The sequence below is a fragment of the Cryptomeria japonica genome, chromosome 2, assembly GCF_030272615.1.
Source record: "Cryptomeria japonica chromosome 2, Sugi_1.0, whole genome shotgun sequence".
NCBI classification, from domain to species: domain Eukaryota; kingdom Viridiplantae; phylum Streptophyta; class Pinopsida; order Cupressales; family Cupressaceae; genus Cryptomeria; species Cryptomeria japonica.
Window position 1 is genome coordinate 174,853,848 of NC_081406.1, and position 15,667 is coordinate 174,869,514.

Consider the following 15,667-nt stretch of genomic DNA (forward strand, 5'->3'; position numbering starts at 1 on the left):
TAGTTTAGCTAAGATTAGTGACCCTTTTCGCACCATTTTTTTAGTGAATATTAGGGAAGAAGTAAATAGTAACTGTAAATTAGCTTTTAATTGTACAGGACTTAATGTGTCTAGAATGCTGAAAATGCTTCAGAACCAATATTTTGATCACCAAATGATGCTACGGGTACAGCTGGATGCCCCAAGAACACTTGGGCCACTTGTTAGCCCCAAATACTAAGAAAGTTGGTGTTCCCCTGAACCAGAAATGCATGTTGGTTAATTTAAGTGGCAAGTAATGTGATACATATTCTGTCTCAGCAATTGACATGCAAACACATATAGTATTGAAGGGTAGGTAGATTTCAAGTGGGGTTGAGTTTCAATTGCTAGCCTAGGATGTTTGATATAGGGATAAATCCTAAATTTGCTATGATAATATTTGCACTAGCCATTAAACTTCTGCTTTCTCCAATTTATTTTATGGGTTCATACACTATGAGATAATCTATAATAACCTTTTCCAGTGACATAAAATAGTCTGATTTCTAAGATTATTCTTGAGAGATTCCAGGAACATGAAAAGTCAAGAGGAATGTGAGTATTTGACTAAATGTGGTTCATGCAGTTTTTCGGATCAGAATAAACATGCCACATAGGAGCAGAATAAGACAGCTGGTTTTCTAATATCCCTTCTGAATTATGTAATATTGGTTTGAGTGGTAATCAGAAGGCTCTATGTCTTAGTTGTCCTTCATTGATGGATTGAACATTGGTGTCTAGTATAGTTACAAGTATATTGTTGGTGTTGGCAATTTTAGTGTCATTATTTTTTCTATTTGGTTGTGCTCATTTCTATTTTATTCCTGGTTTTTGCAGATTTACTTCATGTACTATCAGTTTTGCCAAGGGATCTGAACTTCATTGACCACACAAGTGACCTTGGATGGAAAGAGTATGTAATGCACATTGGGTGTTCAAACTTGCATTTCATTTTCAAAGGATACATCAGGATTGAGATTCTTTTTGGAGAGCAGGTTTCATTTTCATTTTATGTTAAGATTCGGATAGGAAAGTAAGTTTTTTGAAATATAGTTTTCCTTTTCAGGTATCATAGGGGAAAGCCCATCATCATTGATCCTGGTTTGTATTTATCAAGGAAAAGTGAAATTGTATATGCTTCACAGAAACGACAGATGCCAGATGCTTATAAGGTTTTTACAGGTCACTTACCATATCCTTAATAATTGTTTTTCTTGTTTGTGAGAAGTCTGAAATTTAATTCAATATTAGTTTCTTCTATGTATTATTACTTCACACTTGTTTTTCATCTTAAGGTTTTTACATGTCACTTTCCATATCCTTAATAAATGTTTTTCTTGTTTGTGAGTAGTCTGGAATCCAATTCACTATTATTTTTTTCTATGTATTATGACTTCACTTTTGCTTTTCATCTTCATGGCAGTATTTATTTGAACAGTATTTACAAATGCACAATTATTAGTAAAACAAACTACAGCAAGAAAAATTGAAGGGACTTTGCTGTCGGGTTTGCTTAAGGCAGGCAACATGGATTAGTATATGGAACTCACAGCATAGACACAAATGTAGAATCACATGATAGAAGGAACAACATGACTAATGTTACCTGAGCAAAAGAGAAGTAAAGAGCATGTTAGATATTGCAAATAATTTTATACTATATGTTATGAACATTGTGTAATAATGTTCTCTGGGTTTTGGGGAAACTGAGAAATTTTCCAGATTATGGGGATGGTTGGGGGACCACTATAAAAATAATAAAATCAAATATTTGAGTATTAAAATACAAAAAATAAACTTTAAACAAATAAAAGAAGCTGAAATTTAAAAAAAATAACTTGATCCGCATTCCAGCATTAAATGACATTGTAGCATTATGATTAATATAAATACAAAGAACTGAATTTACAATGCCAATCTATTTATCCGATGGCCCATTTGATATTTGATATCATCATTTGATGAAGTTCCAGCTTCTAAGGATAAATTTGCAAGATGAAAATCAAAACATTAACACTAAAATTAGAAATACTTAGATTCATTGTGCAACAAGCTCAGTAATATAGTAATCATTATCATTAGAAATACTTAGATTCATTGTGCAACAAGCTCAGTAATATAGTTGTCATTATCAATTGGAAATGTCACAAGTTTCTCCTCACTAGATTTGTTAGAATCATTTGGCTCCTTTGCAAGAGGTCCCCAACCAACCTTGGTTGCATGACCTGGTTCTCATCTATCTGCCATGGCTTCTCAGTCTCTATATTTCACTATATTTTTGAGGTCTCCTTGTATTCGTTTGTCTTGCCATCGATAAGATGGAAGATACTTTACACAGCAATTCACTGTATTTTTGGACTCTCCTTGTATTCATTTCTTATATGATCAATGAAATGCAAGTTGTTTTATACTAAGCTTCTATCCTTTCCTAGGGATAAGTTTGTTCTTCTTAATAAAGTGGATAAAGCAATATATGGGTCAATTCCTTTCGGCAATAGATGAGCTAGGAAGTTTTGAAAGGAGGTGAATGGCGAGTGTACATAGCAATGTTGAAGGCCCATATGTTGACAGCAGCATACTGGTTTGTCTTGTGCTGTAGTCTATGTGATTGTATTTGCCAAAGTCTTGTAGCAATTTGTTGTGACGTGTTCACACATTGCCCCATTGCAAATGGGGACCCCTACTTTCTGCTTTCTAGGGTTTGCTTTTTAGGTCTTTTAGGTTCTTGTCTATTGACCTATTGCATTTGAAGGGTCGCCAGGGGGCTCATTAGGGTAGCATGCTCTGCTTGAGTCAGGTGGATCTCCTCAAGATGTCAGGTCAATTGAGTGATTAGGGGTAATTTAGATCATTCCTAGGGTGTTTTTTGTGTACTATTTGGTCGCACTTCAAGTTGCTAAATCAAACCTTGGTTGAATGCATAATGTCCTCCTAGGTCCCATCCTTTAGATCAAGGGCAGAGCGAATTCGCCTTGAGAAGTCTGGAATGTCATCCTGATCCTCAAATGTCCTGAAATTTGGCTAGGTCTAGAATGTCATCCTGATCCTGAAATTTGACTAAGTTTGGAAAATTGATGAATCCTCCAAAAACTAGATTTTGCATTATAACTCCTGAACGTCCGAAACCACTCTCAAACATCTTGATAGTATATATGGAATATAACTTAAAGTATAAGAAATATATCTTTCTTCTTTCTATACTTAAATGTTATATTCCATATATGAATCTTGACAGAGAGGCTATAATGTCAAATTTCGCTCCTGACGCTTCCAAAGGGTCCAAAATAGGTCCTGTCCTTGGCCTAGATCCAAAGCAAAATCCTCTTTTGGTCTTCTTGGGGGTCAAATCAATGATATCTCCAGGAGAAAGCAATTCAAAGGTCAAGAGAAGTTCAAGGCAAGGAGATGGTGAAATTTGAGCTAAAATGCAAATTTCGCTCCTGACCCTTCCAAAGGGTCCAGAGCGAACCTGGGAAGGATTTTGAGCAAGCTTCATTTGATGTCTTCTTGTTGATGTTTTAAGGTAGAAAATGCTATGTTGAATGAATTTATTATGTGTCCTTAATCACCTTTTGGTTTGTTTTGCAGATGGAAGAAGATTAGGACAAGGACGACCTGTTCTAGTCCATCATCATCAAGGACATTACAAAGGCATAAAAGGTGGACTACATGTGTTCTAGGAGTTGCCAGCTACCTCCAAAATCTTCACTTTGCCACACTAAGGAACCACAAGATGACAAAGAAAGGCTTCGCCAACACTTCAAGGCAAGGTATGCTATCGGAGAAAGAAGAACTTGACAGTAAGGAAGCCTCATCAAGCACATATAGAATCAAGGAATACATCATTCATCAAATCGAGACAAAAAAGAGATCAACCAAGACACAGACGTCAGACAAGGTGGCATCCCAGTCACTTTACCTCCAGTCGGATTTGTCCACCTCAGCATGACCAGATTCAATGCACCTGACTCATCAGGGATGACTCAAACTTCGGTGTACCTACCCCTGCTTCCTATTGGTCCACACTCATTGAATGTAATTTTTTCATTGGCTGAGGTGTTTGTTATAACAAACCCTAATTAGGGTTTTCATCTTGTAATCCTAGCCATTGATTCTAAGTCAATTTTTAAAGGACTCTCTATATAAAGCCCTGGCTCTTCATTTGTAAAGGTTAATAGTAGATAGCATTTTAGAGTAGAGTAGAAAGAGAAGGCAAAGATTGTTGCCAAGAGATTGTTGCAAAAGACATGTAAACTTCATTGAAGGAATGGTGAATTCTATGTGTCGATTCTACAATTTGCATGGTCTCTATACTTCTCAAATTTAATTTCATGTTATTAGATGAATGGAAAAAATTTGTATGATCAATGGTGAAATTTGTATATCCATACTACTAGCGGTTTGTTGATTGCAAACTTGCCTTGCGTAGTCAACTGGAATCATTCAACTTAAGCTTAACTTCAATTATCGCTTCTTCATTGATATGCATCAACCTGACGGTGTCTATGCTTGTAGCGGTGATTTGAATATCATAAAGCTTTCCTTAGAAGATCGCACTAACCTTGTGGAGATGATCCTAGCATGTCAAAGCAAGACTTAGTTAAAGTTTCATCAAAGGTCATCTGTTGCTCCTACATTCTTAGTGTTAGAATTAGATCCTTCTCCAACCCTTATCCTTTTCCCTTTTTTAAAAATCAAGGATCAGTAAAGACCCACGTTCCAGTGATATCCAAAGCAAATCAAACGCTCAGGTCATCGAGTGTAAGTCCCCTTGTGATTCTAGCAAAATCACATCATACCACGAGAAGCTTATCCACATGTAGAGATCCTACATACAAGAACCTTGGAGTTGCCTTGATTGATCCTTTGGCGAGATCTTCAGCAGTCGGGAAACTTTGTTCAAGAGAGGATAAGATACCTTGGTATTTTATTCTGTGTTCGCATGTGCATAAAAAACACATCAACACAATTAAGTTAAGAAAATCTAGTCCACTCAGATGTGATTATTGCAGCATCTTCTGTACCATATGCTTTTTTGAGAGTCTTCATGGAGCCCTTTTGGATATCCTTGTCATCAAAGAACAATTTTAGGAGGGTTTCCTACAAATCACTTCAGATTCTAAAGGGTTTGTCTTGTGCTGTATTCTATTTGTTTACCTTCCTCAAACTCTTGTAGTTATCAAGTTAAGAAAACTTAGTCCACTCAGATCTGATTATAGCAGCATCTTCTATGCCATACAATTTTTTGAGAGTCTTCATGAATCCCTTTTGAACATCCTTCTCATCAGTAGAACAAATTTAGGACGGTTTTCCACAAACTATTTTAGATTCATCACATATGCAGCCATGTGCAAGGGGGGTATTCATTATTTCCCACCTTCATTGAATGTTGGGTTTAACATTCTTATGGTAAACTTGTGACGTGAGATTTCTACGAGGAATCATGGCCTTCATTTCGTTGAGAATGTGATCCATGCATGCAAAGATCTCCAAGGTTAGGAGTGTCAGTGTTAATACATAATAGCTTCGGTAAGATAAATGATTGAATGAGGATAAATGAAGTCTCTCATTCAATCATTTATCATATCGTTAACTATGATAAAATCATCAAGCAATTAATTCATCCTTGATAGCGATTCTATATGCATATGAGCAATCTATGGATAATCACATATTCATCTATCTAATGAATTCTGTATTTAGATGAATAACAACTAAACATAAATAATGATCACCGATTAATATATACCAAATTGGATATATATATTATATCGGGTTGTATGTTATATTATCGGGTTGCATGTTATGTTATCGGGTTGCATTTTATGTTATCACCGATAGTTATCGGTGTGTTAGTCTACATTGATAGTTATCAGTTGTCAAGGCTAACACACCGATAACTATTGGATGTTAGCCTTGACAGCCACCAATATACTATCGGTCATTAGTGCTGGGTTAAATACACCGATAAACTTCAGTTGTGATTACCGATTTGCATTTAACGTAACATGCTTGTGTTAGTATATACAAAAAGGTACGATCAAGTAATGTCTTGATCGGTCATGACCGATCAAGGCATTGCTTGATCGTGCCTCCTTTGTCATATACTTATAGTAAGTGGCATTCTTGAGATAGGACATAGAAAATATTAAATGCTTCTCTCATCTGCCACAAGCAAGAAGATAGTTAGACATATACAATAAAGAACGTAATAATACATATCAGATAATAGAAATATTTACTTGCATATTGAATGTAAATTGAACATCTTTTACATGGTATCAGAGCTATAGTTAAATCGAACCTAAGGTTGTTCAATTTTACGCAAAATTCAAATCAAGTATATATATTCAACATCACAATTCTATCAATGGCTAGCACTATCAGATTTGAAGACAGACTTGCAGGAGGTGACAATTTCTCCGCATGGAAATTTGGAATTCAAATGATACTAAAAGATAACAAAGTTGAATCATTTGTAAAGATTGAATCCAAAGAACCTGAGATTGAACCTGATCAAGCAATTTGGAGAGAAGGAAATGATAAGGCTATCAAAATAATAGTCGATGGGGTAAGGAACAATATTATGCCCATTATAAAGAAACACGAAACAGCTTTCAACATGTTCAAAGCACTTGAAGATGCTTTTGAGATATCCTATGCCGGTAGAACCTTGGCTCTAAAAAGAGAGATAAATCATATAACCATGATGAAAGGAGAATCAGTCAACGCCTACTTCATGCAGATATCGAACTTAAAGGATGAACTAGCAACCCTTGGATATGAGATCCAAAGCAAAGAATTAACCCTCATTGCTTTAGATGGGTTGCCTAGTATCTGGGAAACGTTCGTCCAAGGCATCAGTGCAAGGGACAACTTTCCAAAATTCGATAGACTAAAGGCTGACTGTCTCCAAGAGGAATCAAGGCAAAATAAGAAAGGAATCAAACAAAAGAATATAGATGAAGATCTTCAAGTTCTAACCACAAACTCAGATAAAAAGGGCAAGAAGAAGCAATTCAGGAAGAGAAAGAGTTGCCATGGCAAGAACTCTTTCAAAAAGGATCTCTCTCAAATTCAGTGTTACAGATGTGACAAATTTGGGCACTATGTTGCCAAATGTCCAGAAAGAGCTAAACAAGCCACATTTGCCAAATCAGGAAAATCGAAAAGGGAAGAGGACTTTGAGAAGTATGTGCTCTATTCAACACTCACACATCAAACATCAAACAAAGTGAATTCCTGGGTAATCGACAGTGGCTCATCCAGACACATCACAGGATTCAGAGAAGTACTAGACTTTATGAAAGAGGAAAATGATGAAGAGGTAACCATCGGAGATGACTCCACACACCCTGTCAAAGGAGTTGGAAACTGCACCATCAAATTGAAGTCAGGTGTATCATTACAACTTGAAGGAGTGCTATATGTTCCAGGCATTAAGAGGAATCTTGTCTCAATATCAGCACTGGAGGACAATGGATACAGAGTGACATTCATGGACAACAAAGTATTGGCTTGGCCAAAGAACTCATCTATCAAGAAAGCTAGTAAAACTGGTCAAAGACGAGGCTACCTTTATGAACTATGTACAAAGCCCAATTCAGTCCTAATTCATGAAACTACTGATGCCAATGAGATCTGGCATAGAAGACTAGTCCACCTAAATTTTCGAGCTTTATCATCAATGGGAGACCTTGTCACAGGTCTACCTAAGCTAAAGCAATATCATTTAGGGGCATGCATAGGATGTGCCCTAGGCAAAAATACTAAGGGTGCTTTCCAGAGTAGTACTAGGAAAACAAGTAAAGTCTTAGAGTTAATTCATTATGATGTATGTGGACCTATGTCTGTAAATTCATTGGGGTGATTTTTGTATTATGTGATATTTGTCGATGACTACTCTAGGAAAACCTGGATCTACTTTCTGAAATGCAAAGAATCAGAAGAGATCCTTAATAGGTTTAAAGAATTCAAATCATTAACAGAAAACTACTCAGGAAACAAAATTAAAACACTTAGAACTGATAATGGGGGGGAATACACATCAGAATTATTTAAAGAGTTTTGTAAAAATTCAGGGATTAAGAGGGAGTTAACAATACCTTACAACCCCCAACAAAATGGGATAGCAGAAAGGAAAAATAGGACAATCGTTGAAGCTGCCAAAGCTATGATTCTTGATCAGAATCTAAATATCAATCTTTGGGTAGAAGCAACTAGCACTGCAGTATACATTCAAAACAAATGTCCTCACTCTCACCTTGAAGACAAGACCCCTGAAGAAGTCTTTACAAAATCAAAACCAGATATAAGCCACCTTAGGATCTTTGGATGACGAGTATATATTCATGTACCTAAAGAGAAAAGATTAAAATTAGAACCCTCTGGAAAGAAAGGAATCTTTGTAGGATACAGTGAAACCTCCAAAGCCTACAAAATATATATACCCGGCCAGAAGAACATTGAACTAAGTAGGGATGTGATCTTTGAAGAAAACTTAGCCTTCAAAAGAGCCCAAAGCTCTCTAGATCTTGAAATCCATATTCCTAAACTCGACTTAGGAAGAGATCCTCCTCCTGAGCTTCAGAGGGAGAATCCTGAGGAAACTATGAGTGAAACTTTAAGTCCACCTAGAGAAAACCTCAAGAAAAGACCACTATGGGCCACCAAAACTGTAGAAGAAGCTCAAAAGTTTGCTGCTCCCTTAGGAACCTTCAGAGAAAGCAAAAGGCCTAATAAATTTACTAGCTATGTTGCCCTTATGAATGACCTCTCTAAAGCTGAACCAAGCAATGTATCAGATGCACTTCAACATCAAGTATGGAAGGATGCCATGTCTGAAGAGTATCAATCCATTATGAAGAACGATGTTTGGGAGATTGTTCCTAGACCAACCAAAAAATTTGTGGTTTCATCTAAATGGTTGTTCAAAATCAAACATGCTGCAAACGGCAGTATTGAAAAACAGAAAGCCAAATTTGTAGCTAGAGGCTTCTCACAAAAGGAAGGAATAGATTATGAAGAAACCTTTGCACCAGTTGCCAGGTATACCTCAGTAAGAGCTGTATTAGCCATTGCAGCAGCAAAGGGATGGAAGGTACACCAAATGGACGTTAAGACAACTTTCCTAAATGGCGAGATCTCAGAAGAAGTCTACCTAGAGCAACCTGAAGGCTTTGAAATTCATGACACAGAGTCTCGTGTGTGTAGACTCAAGAAAGCCCTCTATGGACTCAAACAAGCTCCCAGGGCAATGGTATGAAAGAATAGACACCTATCTCTCAGGACTAGGTTTTTCCAAAAATGATGCAGACCTTAATCTCTACTACAAAAGAAATAAAGATGATATGCTGATATTGATTTTATATGTTGATGACTTATTAATCACAGGAAGTAATCAACTTATAAAACAATGCAAAAATGATCAATCTAAAGAATTTGATATGAAGGACTTAGGATTCCTTCATTACTTCCTAGGATTAGAAGTATGGCAGAATTCTGACAACATCATACTAAACCAAGGAAAGTACACTTTGGATATTTTGAAGAGATTCGGAATGCTAAATTGTAGACCCATGACCTCTCCTATGGAAACCAATTTACATAAACTTAAAGAAGCAGCAGCAGAGTGACAACCCACTGATCCCACTCAATACAGACAGATAATTGGGTCCTTGATGTATCTGGTAAATACAAGACCAGATATCTGTGCAGTCAATGCTCTAAGTCAGTTAATGTGTGAACCAAAGGAGATACACCTAGTTGCAGTGAAGCACATTATGAGGTACCTACAAGGTACTCTAAACCTTGGTCTCAAATACAAGAAGGTTGAAACTTGAGATAGACTTACATGGATTTGCAGATTTAGATTGGGCTGGAAGTGTAACAGACAGGAAAAGCATTTCAGGGTGTTGTTTCAGTCTAGGTTCAGCTATGATATCTTGGATCAGCAGGAAGCAGTCTTCAGTAGCTCAAAGTTCCACCAAGACATAATACATTGCAGTTTCTATGGCTGCCCGAGAGGCAATATGGCTCAGGAAGTTTCTTGTAGGACTGTTTGGAGAACCTATGAAACCCACTGTTATACACTGTGACAATCAGAGTTGCATAAAACTTTCAGTAAACCCAGTGTTTCATGACAAATCCAAACATACTGAGATTCCCTACCACTATGTGCGAGATATGGTAGATAGGAATGCAATCCAACTAGAATATGTTTGTACAGGAGATCAAACTGGAGACATTTTGACCAAACCCCTTTCCAGAGTGAAGATTGATCACTTCAGAAAAGGTTTAGGTATGATAGAAAGGTAAATTGCTTTGTAATCTATATTTGCATACATATAAGATGTTTAATGTGTAAACCTCTTTGTCATGTTAGGACAATTTGGATTATATCCCCTGGGTTCACATCTAAGAGGTGACGATCTCTCAAGACAATGAACACTTGTATGAGGACATTATAAGGTGATGATCTTATAATGTCCAAACCGGTTATCATGTTGGATCTCTGGTATGTCATGGATGTGCCATGATTGTGTTGTGATAAAACATTTGTATAAAGTGTTAGTGCACTTATCACAACTAGGATAAGGTGAGAAATTAAGCTTTCTCATATGATTATCCTTAAGTATTGCGTGTAGGCAATACTGATATCACATGCTTAGGTGATATCCTATCAATCGCAAGATTGATGTGATGAACTTCAGTATCACATGTTTAGGTGATACTACATACCAAATGATTAGATGGTATGATTCTCATGAATGACTAAAATGATTACTATCAATTAAATTATGATACTTGAATATATTGTCTACATTCATCTTACCCAGCTAAGAGGGAGTGTTAATACATAATAGCTTCGGTAAGATAAATGATTGAATGAGAGATAAATGAATTCTCTCATTCAATCATTTATCATATCATTAACTATGATAAAATCATCAAGCAATTAATTCATCCTTGATAGTGATTCTATATGCATATGAGCAATCTATGGATAATCACATATTCATCTATCTAATAAATTCTGTATTTAGATGAATAACAACTAAACATAAATAATGATCACCGATTAATATATACCAAATTGGATATATATATTATATCGGGTTGTATGTTATATTATCGGGTTGCATGTTATGTTATCACCGATAGTTATCGGTGTGTTAGTCTACACCGATAGTTATCGGTTGTCAAGGCTAACACACCGATAACTATTGGCTGTTAGCCTTGACAACCACCGATATACTATCGGTCATTAGCGCTAGGTTAAATACACCGATAAACTTCGGTTGTGATTACCGATTTGCATTTAACGTAACATGCCTGTGTTAGTATATACAAAAAGGTACGATCAAGTAATGTCTTGATCGGTCATGACCGATCAAGGCATTGCTTGATCGTGCCTCCTTTGTCATATACTTATAGTAAGTGGCATTCTTGAGAGAGGACATAGAAAATATTAAATGCTCCTCTCATCTGCCACAAGCAAGAAGCTAGTTAGACATATACAATAAAGAACATAATAATACATATCAGATAATAGAAATATTTACTTGCATATTGAATGTAAATTGAACATCTTTTACAGTCAGAGCCCTTATATTAGATGATGACCATAAAAACTAGAGATACAATGTATCTCACATTTGACAAAATGTTTCTTTGGCCACCACATCCTTCATTCTCTTTATCCTATCTATCTTGGACCTTCCCCACTTAATTTTCTCATGATAGAATTGTTGATTGCAAGGTCTCAAGCAACTCAAGCATCCTTTTTCGTAAAATGAAGTAAGATGCAAAATGGACCTTAATTGGCTTGAGGAATTCCTTCTTTCAAAAGAACTATTTATGCCCCTTTTGTAAGTAGCCTCGACTAACTTTCTTGCTGCCTTGGCACACAATTCTTGTACCTATGCCTAGCTGCACAACATCAGAAGTACCAACCTTCTCATGGTGTCTATCAAAATATGGAAGTGAAAACTCTGTGCTCTTGTGTTTTACAGAAGGACCAACAACCCAAGGAAGTAAGTGATGCAGAGAGTCTTGGAGCTAATCCTATTCACCTTCTTGGTTTCTTGTCTTACTCAACTCTCTAACTCCTCAAGCCCATCCGATGGTACTCGGTTGGGGTTTCGCTATCTAGACCTCCAAGGTCTGATCCACTTTGGCTTGCCTCCAGGGTATAGCCACTGATCTCTTTCAATTAACTCTTCCTATTGAGGTTGCCACCTCAATCTCTTCACACCACTCCTAAGGCTCCAACAACTCCTGTAGGGACCACTACACACCAACTCATTCAATGGGTTCCAAATGCATTTACTTAGTGTCTTTGAAGTCTTTTAGAGGATTGAGCACCTTCACACCCATCGCCAAGCTTTCCTAACCTGTCTTTGTCTCCACCGGGCTCAATTAGGCCTAATACAATTAGCCCTCCCTTGGCGGTTTTAAGGACTTAGTTTCAAAACTTCCCAAATAAGGCCACAAATAAATTATAGATTTGGATACCCTTTTCAGGGTTACAAACAATATTGCAAATTTACATCTGGGTTCTCCGTACACATATGGGAACCAAATCTGTCCTAATTTCAAGGGGTTTGGCCTACCCGGGTGACTTACAAACTTGTTCTTTAAAACCTTCACCAGTCAAAATATCTGCTCAGATAAATTGAGGATTCTTTAAGGGCATTCACAGGGCTTTCCAACCACGGGTCCATTTCTCTTTTACCAATCCACATGTGCTCAAAATTTGCACATCTTCTGCTGTCCTAACTCACTAACTCCTAGCAGTGAGCCTAGGGTTTCATTGTAGCTCCTCCACAAAGGCCTGCAAAAACCCAAACACCTGCTCTAGACATATTTACAGACCCTAGCCTAGCACTCCACTTGATTTCAACTGGTGCCATCAATGGATGCTCAGGTTAGAGTCATTTTCCCCTTAAACCCTACTTTGCAAGGGTTTTACGCCTAGTCCCAGAGAACGGAGTAGATCTCTGCAACCAGACACAATTAGACTTGCTAATCTACCTTATTGAAAAGTAGATTCAATAACCTTTCATCACCTGCAAGTAATTCCCTTTGTCAAGGCCATATTGGGCCGCACAATGCAACAAAAACAAACAAAAACAGTCAAAACGGTGAAGAAAACAAGATTTCCTTACAACTCAAAAACTTGTTATTGCATTCTCAATCCTCCAACCCATACAATGAAGTTGTTTTTGGCTTATATGCCCATGATTCAGTTGGTCATTTTTTGTCACTTGAGATGCAACTTTACATTCAAGTGCATTCCAAGGCTCCCAAAGGCCCTCAAGCATCCTAGAAGACCTAAACACAATACAATAGACCCCTATTACATGATGACAATGATCTAGAGTACTACTCCTGTGATCAACATTAGAATTACAACTTCCTAGGTTGATAGCATCCTAAACGCAAATGACAGAACCAAAAGCTTGGACAACTCAACCATGGCTCTACCAAGTCCCAAATGGTTGGTCCATTATTACATCATGAAAGACAACACAAAAACTTAGGAAAAAGCAAAATTGCATGTAGTGAGTGATAGGTGCCTTGCACCAGTAAGGGTTTTGGCTATGGGGCCGATAGAATGCACTAGCCCCACAGTGTATTTATAAATCGAAACTTATAAATGCACAATGGGGCCAGTGCATTCTATTGGCCCCATAGAGGACGCTGGAAGTCAGGGCCTCCTATACATATGACTGTCACATTAATGAGTGAGTGTGTCTAATATCCATCCACCAATCTGTGAGAATGCAACACCTATGTGTCACTCTTGATCATCTCCTCCGTCATTAAGTTAACCTCAGAATAATAAAAATCAAGGTGGTGGTTCTCAATTTTGTTTTGGCAGGAGTCACATATGGTGGACTTTCTTTGCAAAGCCATATTGAAATAAGGTTGGCAAAGAAGATTTTGTTAATGGCATCATTTGCCTCCTCTGTAGTCCTTGGACATGGAACAACTTTGTGATTGGGATTGTTGTTGGACTTCCATTTCCCCCCGTTTCCACCACATTCATCTCTAGGGTGAACTACAGATGTTAAAACATGTCTAGAAGCCCTAGGGAAAGTTGTAGATGGCGTAGAGATGCTTGCAATATGTGATCTAATAATTTCTGCTCTCTTTAATTTTATCTTAGTTCAAAGCCCAACCACTTTACTAGATAAATGTAGGAGGTGTGCATTAACTCCTGTAAGGCTACCCTTCCATTCAAGGCTGTAAATGTTTGTTTCCAATGTTGTTTCCCTCTTGAATTACGAGCCTTTTTTTTGTCTAGGGTTACTACAAAATTTTGTAAAAGATTTTTCCAATTGAATGGTCCTTTATGTTTTTGTGTAGCTAGGTCAGATCCCTTCTAGGGTGACCTAGTGCACAAAATGCCAAGTGGCCTGTTGGCCTTGGCATTTGGATATCTCAATTGTATGAGTCTTATTTGGGACAGGCCCTATTTGGGCGAACCACTTGTGTGTAACTTGTGATTAAGTTAAATGTAACTTGCAACTAAGGGAGACTCATATGTAACTTGTAATATATAGTTCCGACCCTAACCTTGGTGCCAAAAGTATATGGCCTACTTGAGGTCTATTAGGAGGTATTGATTCATATATATGCAAGGTCATGATTGCATCAATAGAGATGAATTCAATAGCATGAAGGACATGTAGTGTGCTCGGGTGTGACAATAAGAGCTCATTGTCTATGGTTGGGAAGGCAATAGATCTGATGTTTTCCTATGGCTAACGAGCACTACCATAAAATCAACATGGTATCAGAGCAGGGTCCTCTTATAGAGCCTAACCGCTTGAAGGTAGATCCTGTGCTTTTGGGGGAGTTCAATCAAAGTAATTTGCAGACTGAGAAATCTAAGTGCAAGCAAAAGTAGATTACCGAGCCTCTCAACTCAGATGGGAGCATTGCATATGCTCCGTGACGAGTAATGACCGTTGAGGTGCCGATGATCGCCTTAGATCTGTCGTTAGTGCTCAATGACAGATTCCGTCTGATGCCTTGACGTTGAAAGTCGCCAAGCCTAGTATTGAAATGCTGATGGTAAGTGGAGTCGCTATGGACATCTTCGTCAGTTTTTACATTCTATATTCGAATTCTTCATTCAGGGAGAACATGTTGTGGAGGATTCGCTTCGGCGATCGTAACATTTTACTAGCAATTGAAAGTGACGGAGATCGCTCGCTTCATGATGCTCGTGGCTAGAGACATCGACAAGGTGGCAGCAAGCATTCTGAGGATTCAACGAAGCGACGCGAGTTGGTACGCTTGCTATTGACTGCTCAATGTAATGGAAGGTTGAGATTGAGCAACTACATAGTGGCGAGTTTTGTGATGATCACATTAAACCGTACACAATTTGAAATGTGTGCCTATGGGGACGAAAGCAAATGGAGGCACCTAATGATCAGGAATGGTGGAAAAGGCCTCCGTGCAATAACGCCTTGTAACAACTCTCACATCGTCCTAGAAGCTTCGAGAGTCACATGAAGCATTCGTTTCGTTGAAGCCTGCATAGGCATCATATGATATTGTAGCTAATGGTCCAGTTATCAGTTATTTGAATTCTTACTTATGTCGCTCTTGAAGATCATCTGACGTTTGT

The 15,667-nt window shown here is 37.7% G+C and overlaps 1 protein-coding gene across 1 annotated transcript in view; it reads left to right on the plus strand.

Annotated features, from left to right (window-relative positions):
* Positions 1–15,667, plus strand: part of LOC131049968 (beta-glucuronosyltransferase GlcAT14B) — a 64,922-nt gene that overhangs the window by 21,607 nt on the left and 27,648 nt on the right. Inside the window, exons 2-3 of the mRNA XM_057984084.2 lie at positions 859–934; positions 1,088–1,203. Coding sequence (XP_057840067.2) covers positions 859–934; positions 1,088–1,203 — 192 coding nt within the window. The remainder of the gene's footprint in view (positions 1–858; positions 935–1,087; positions 1,204–15,667) is intronic.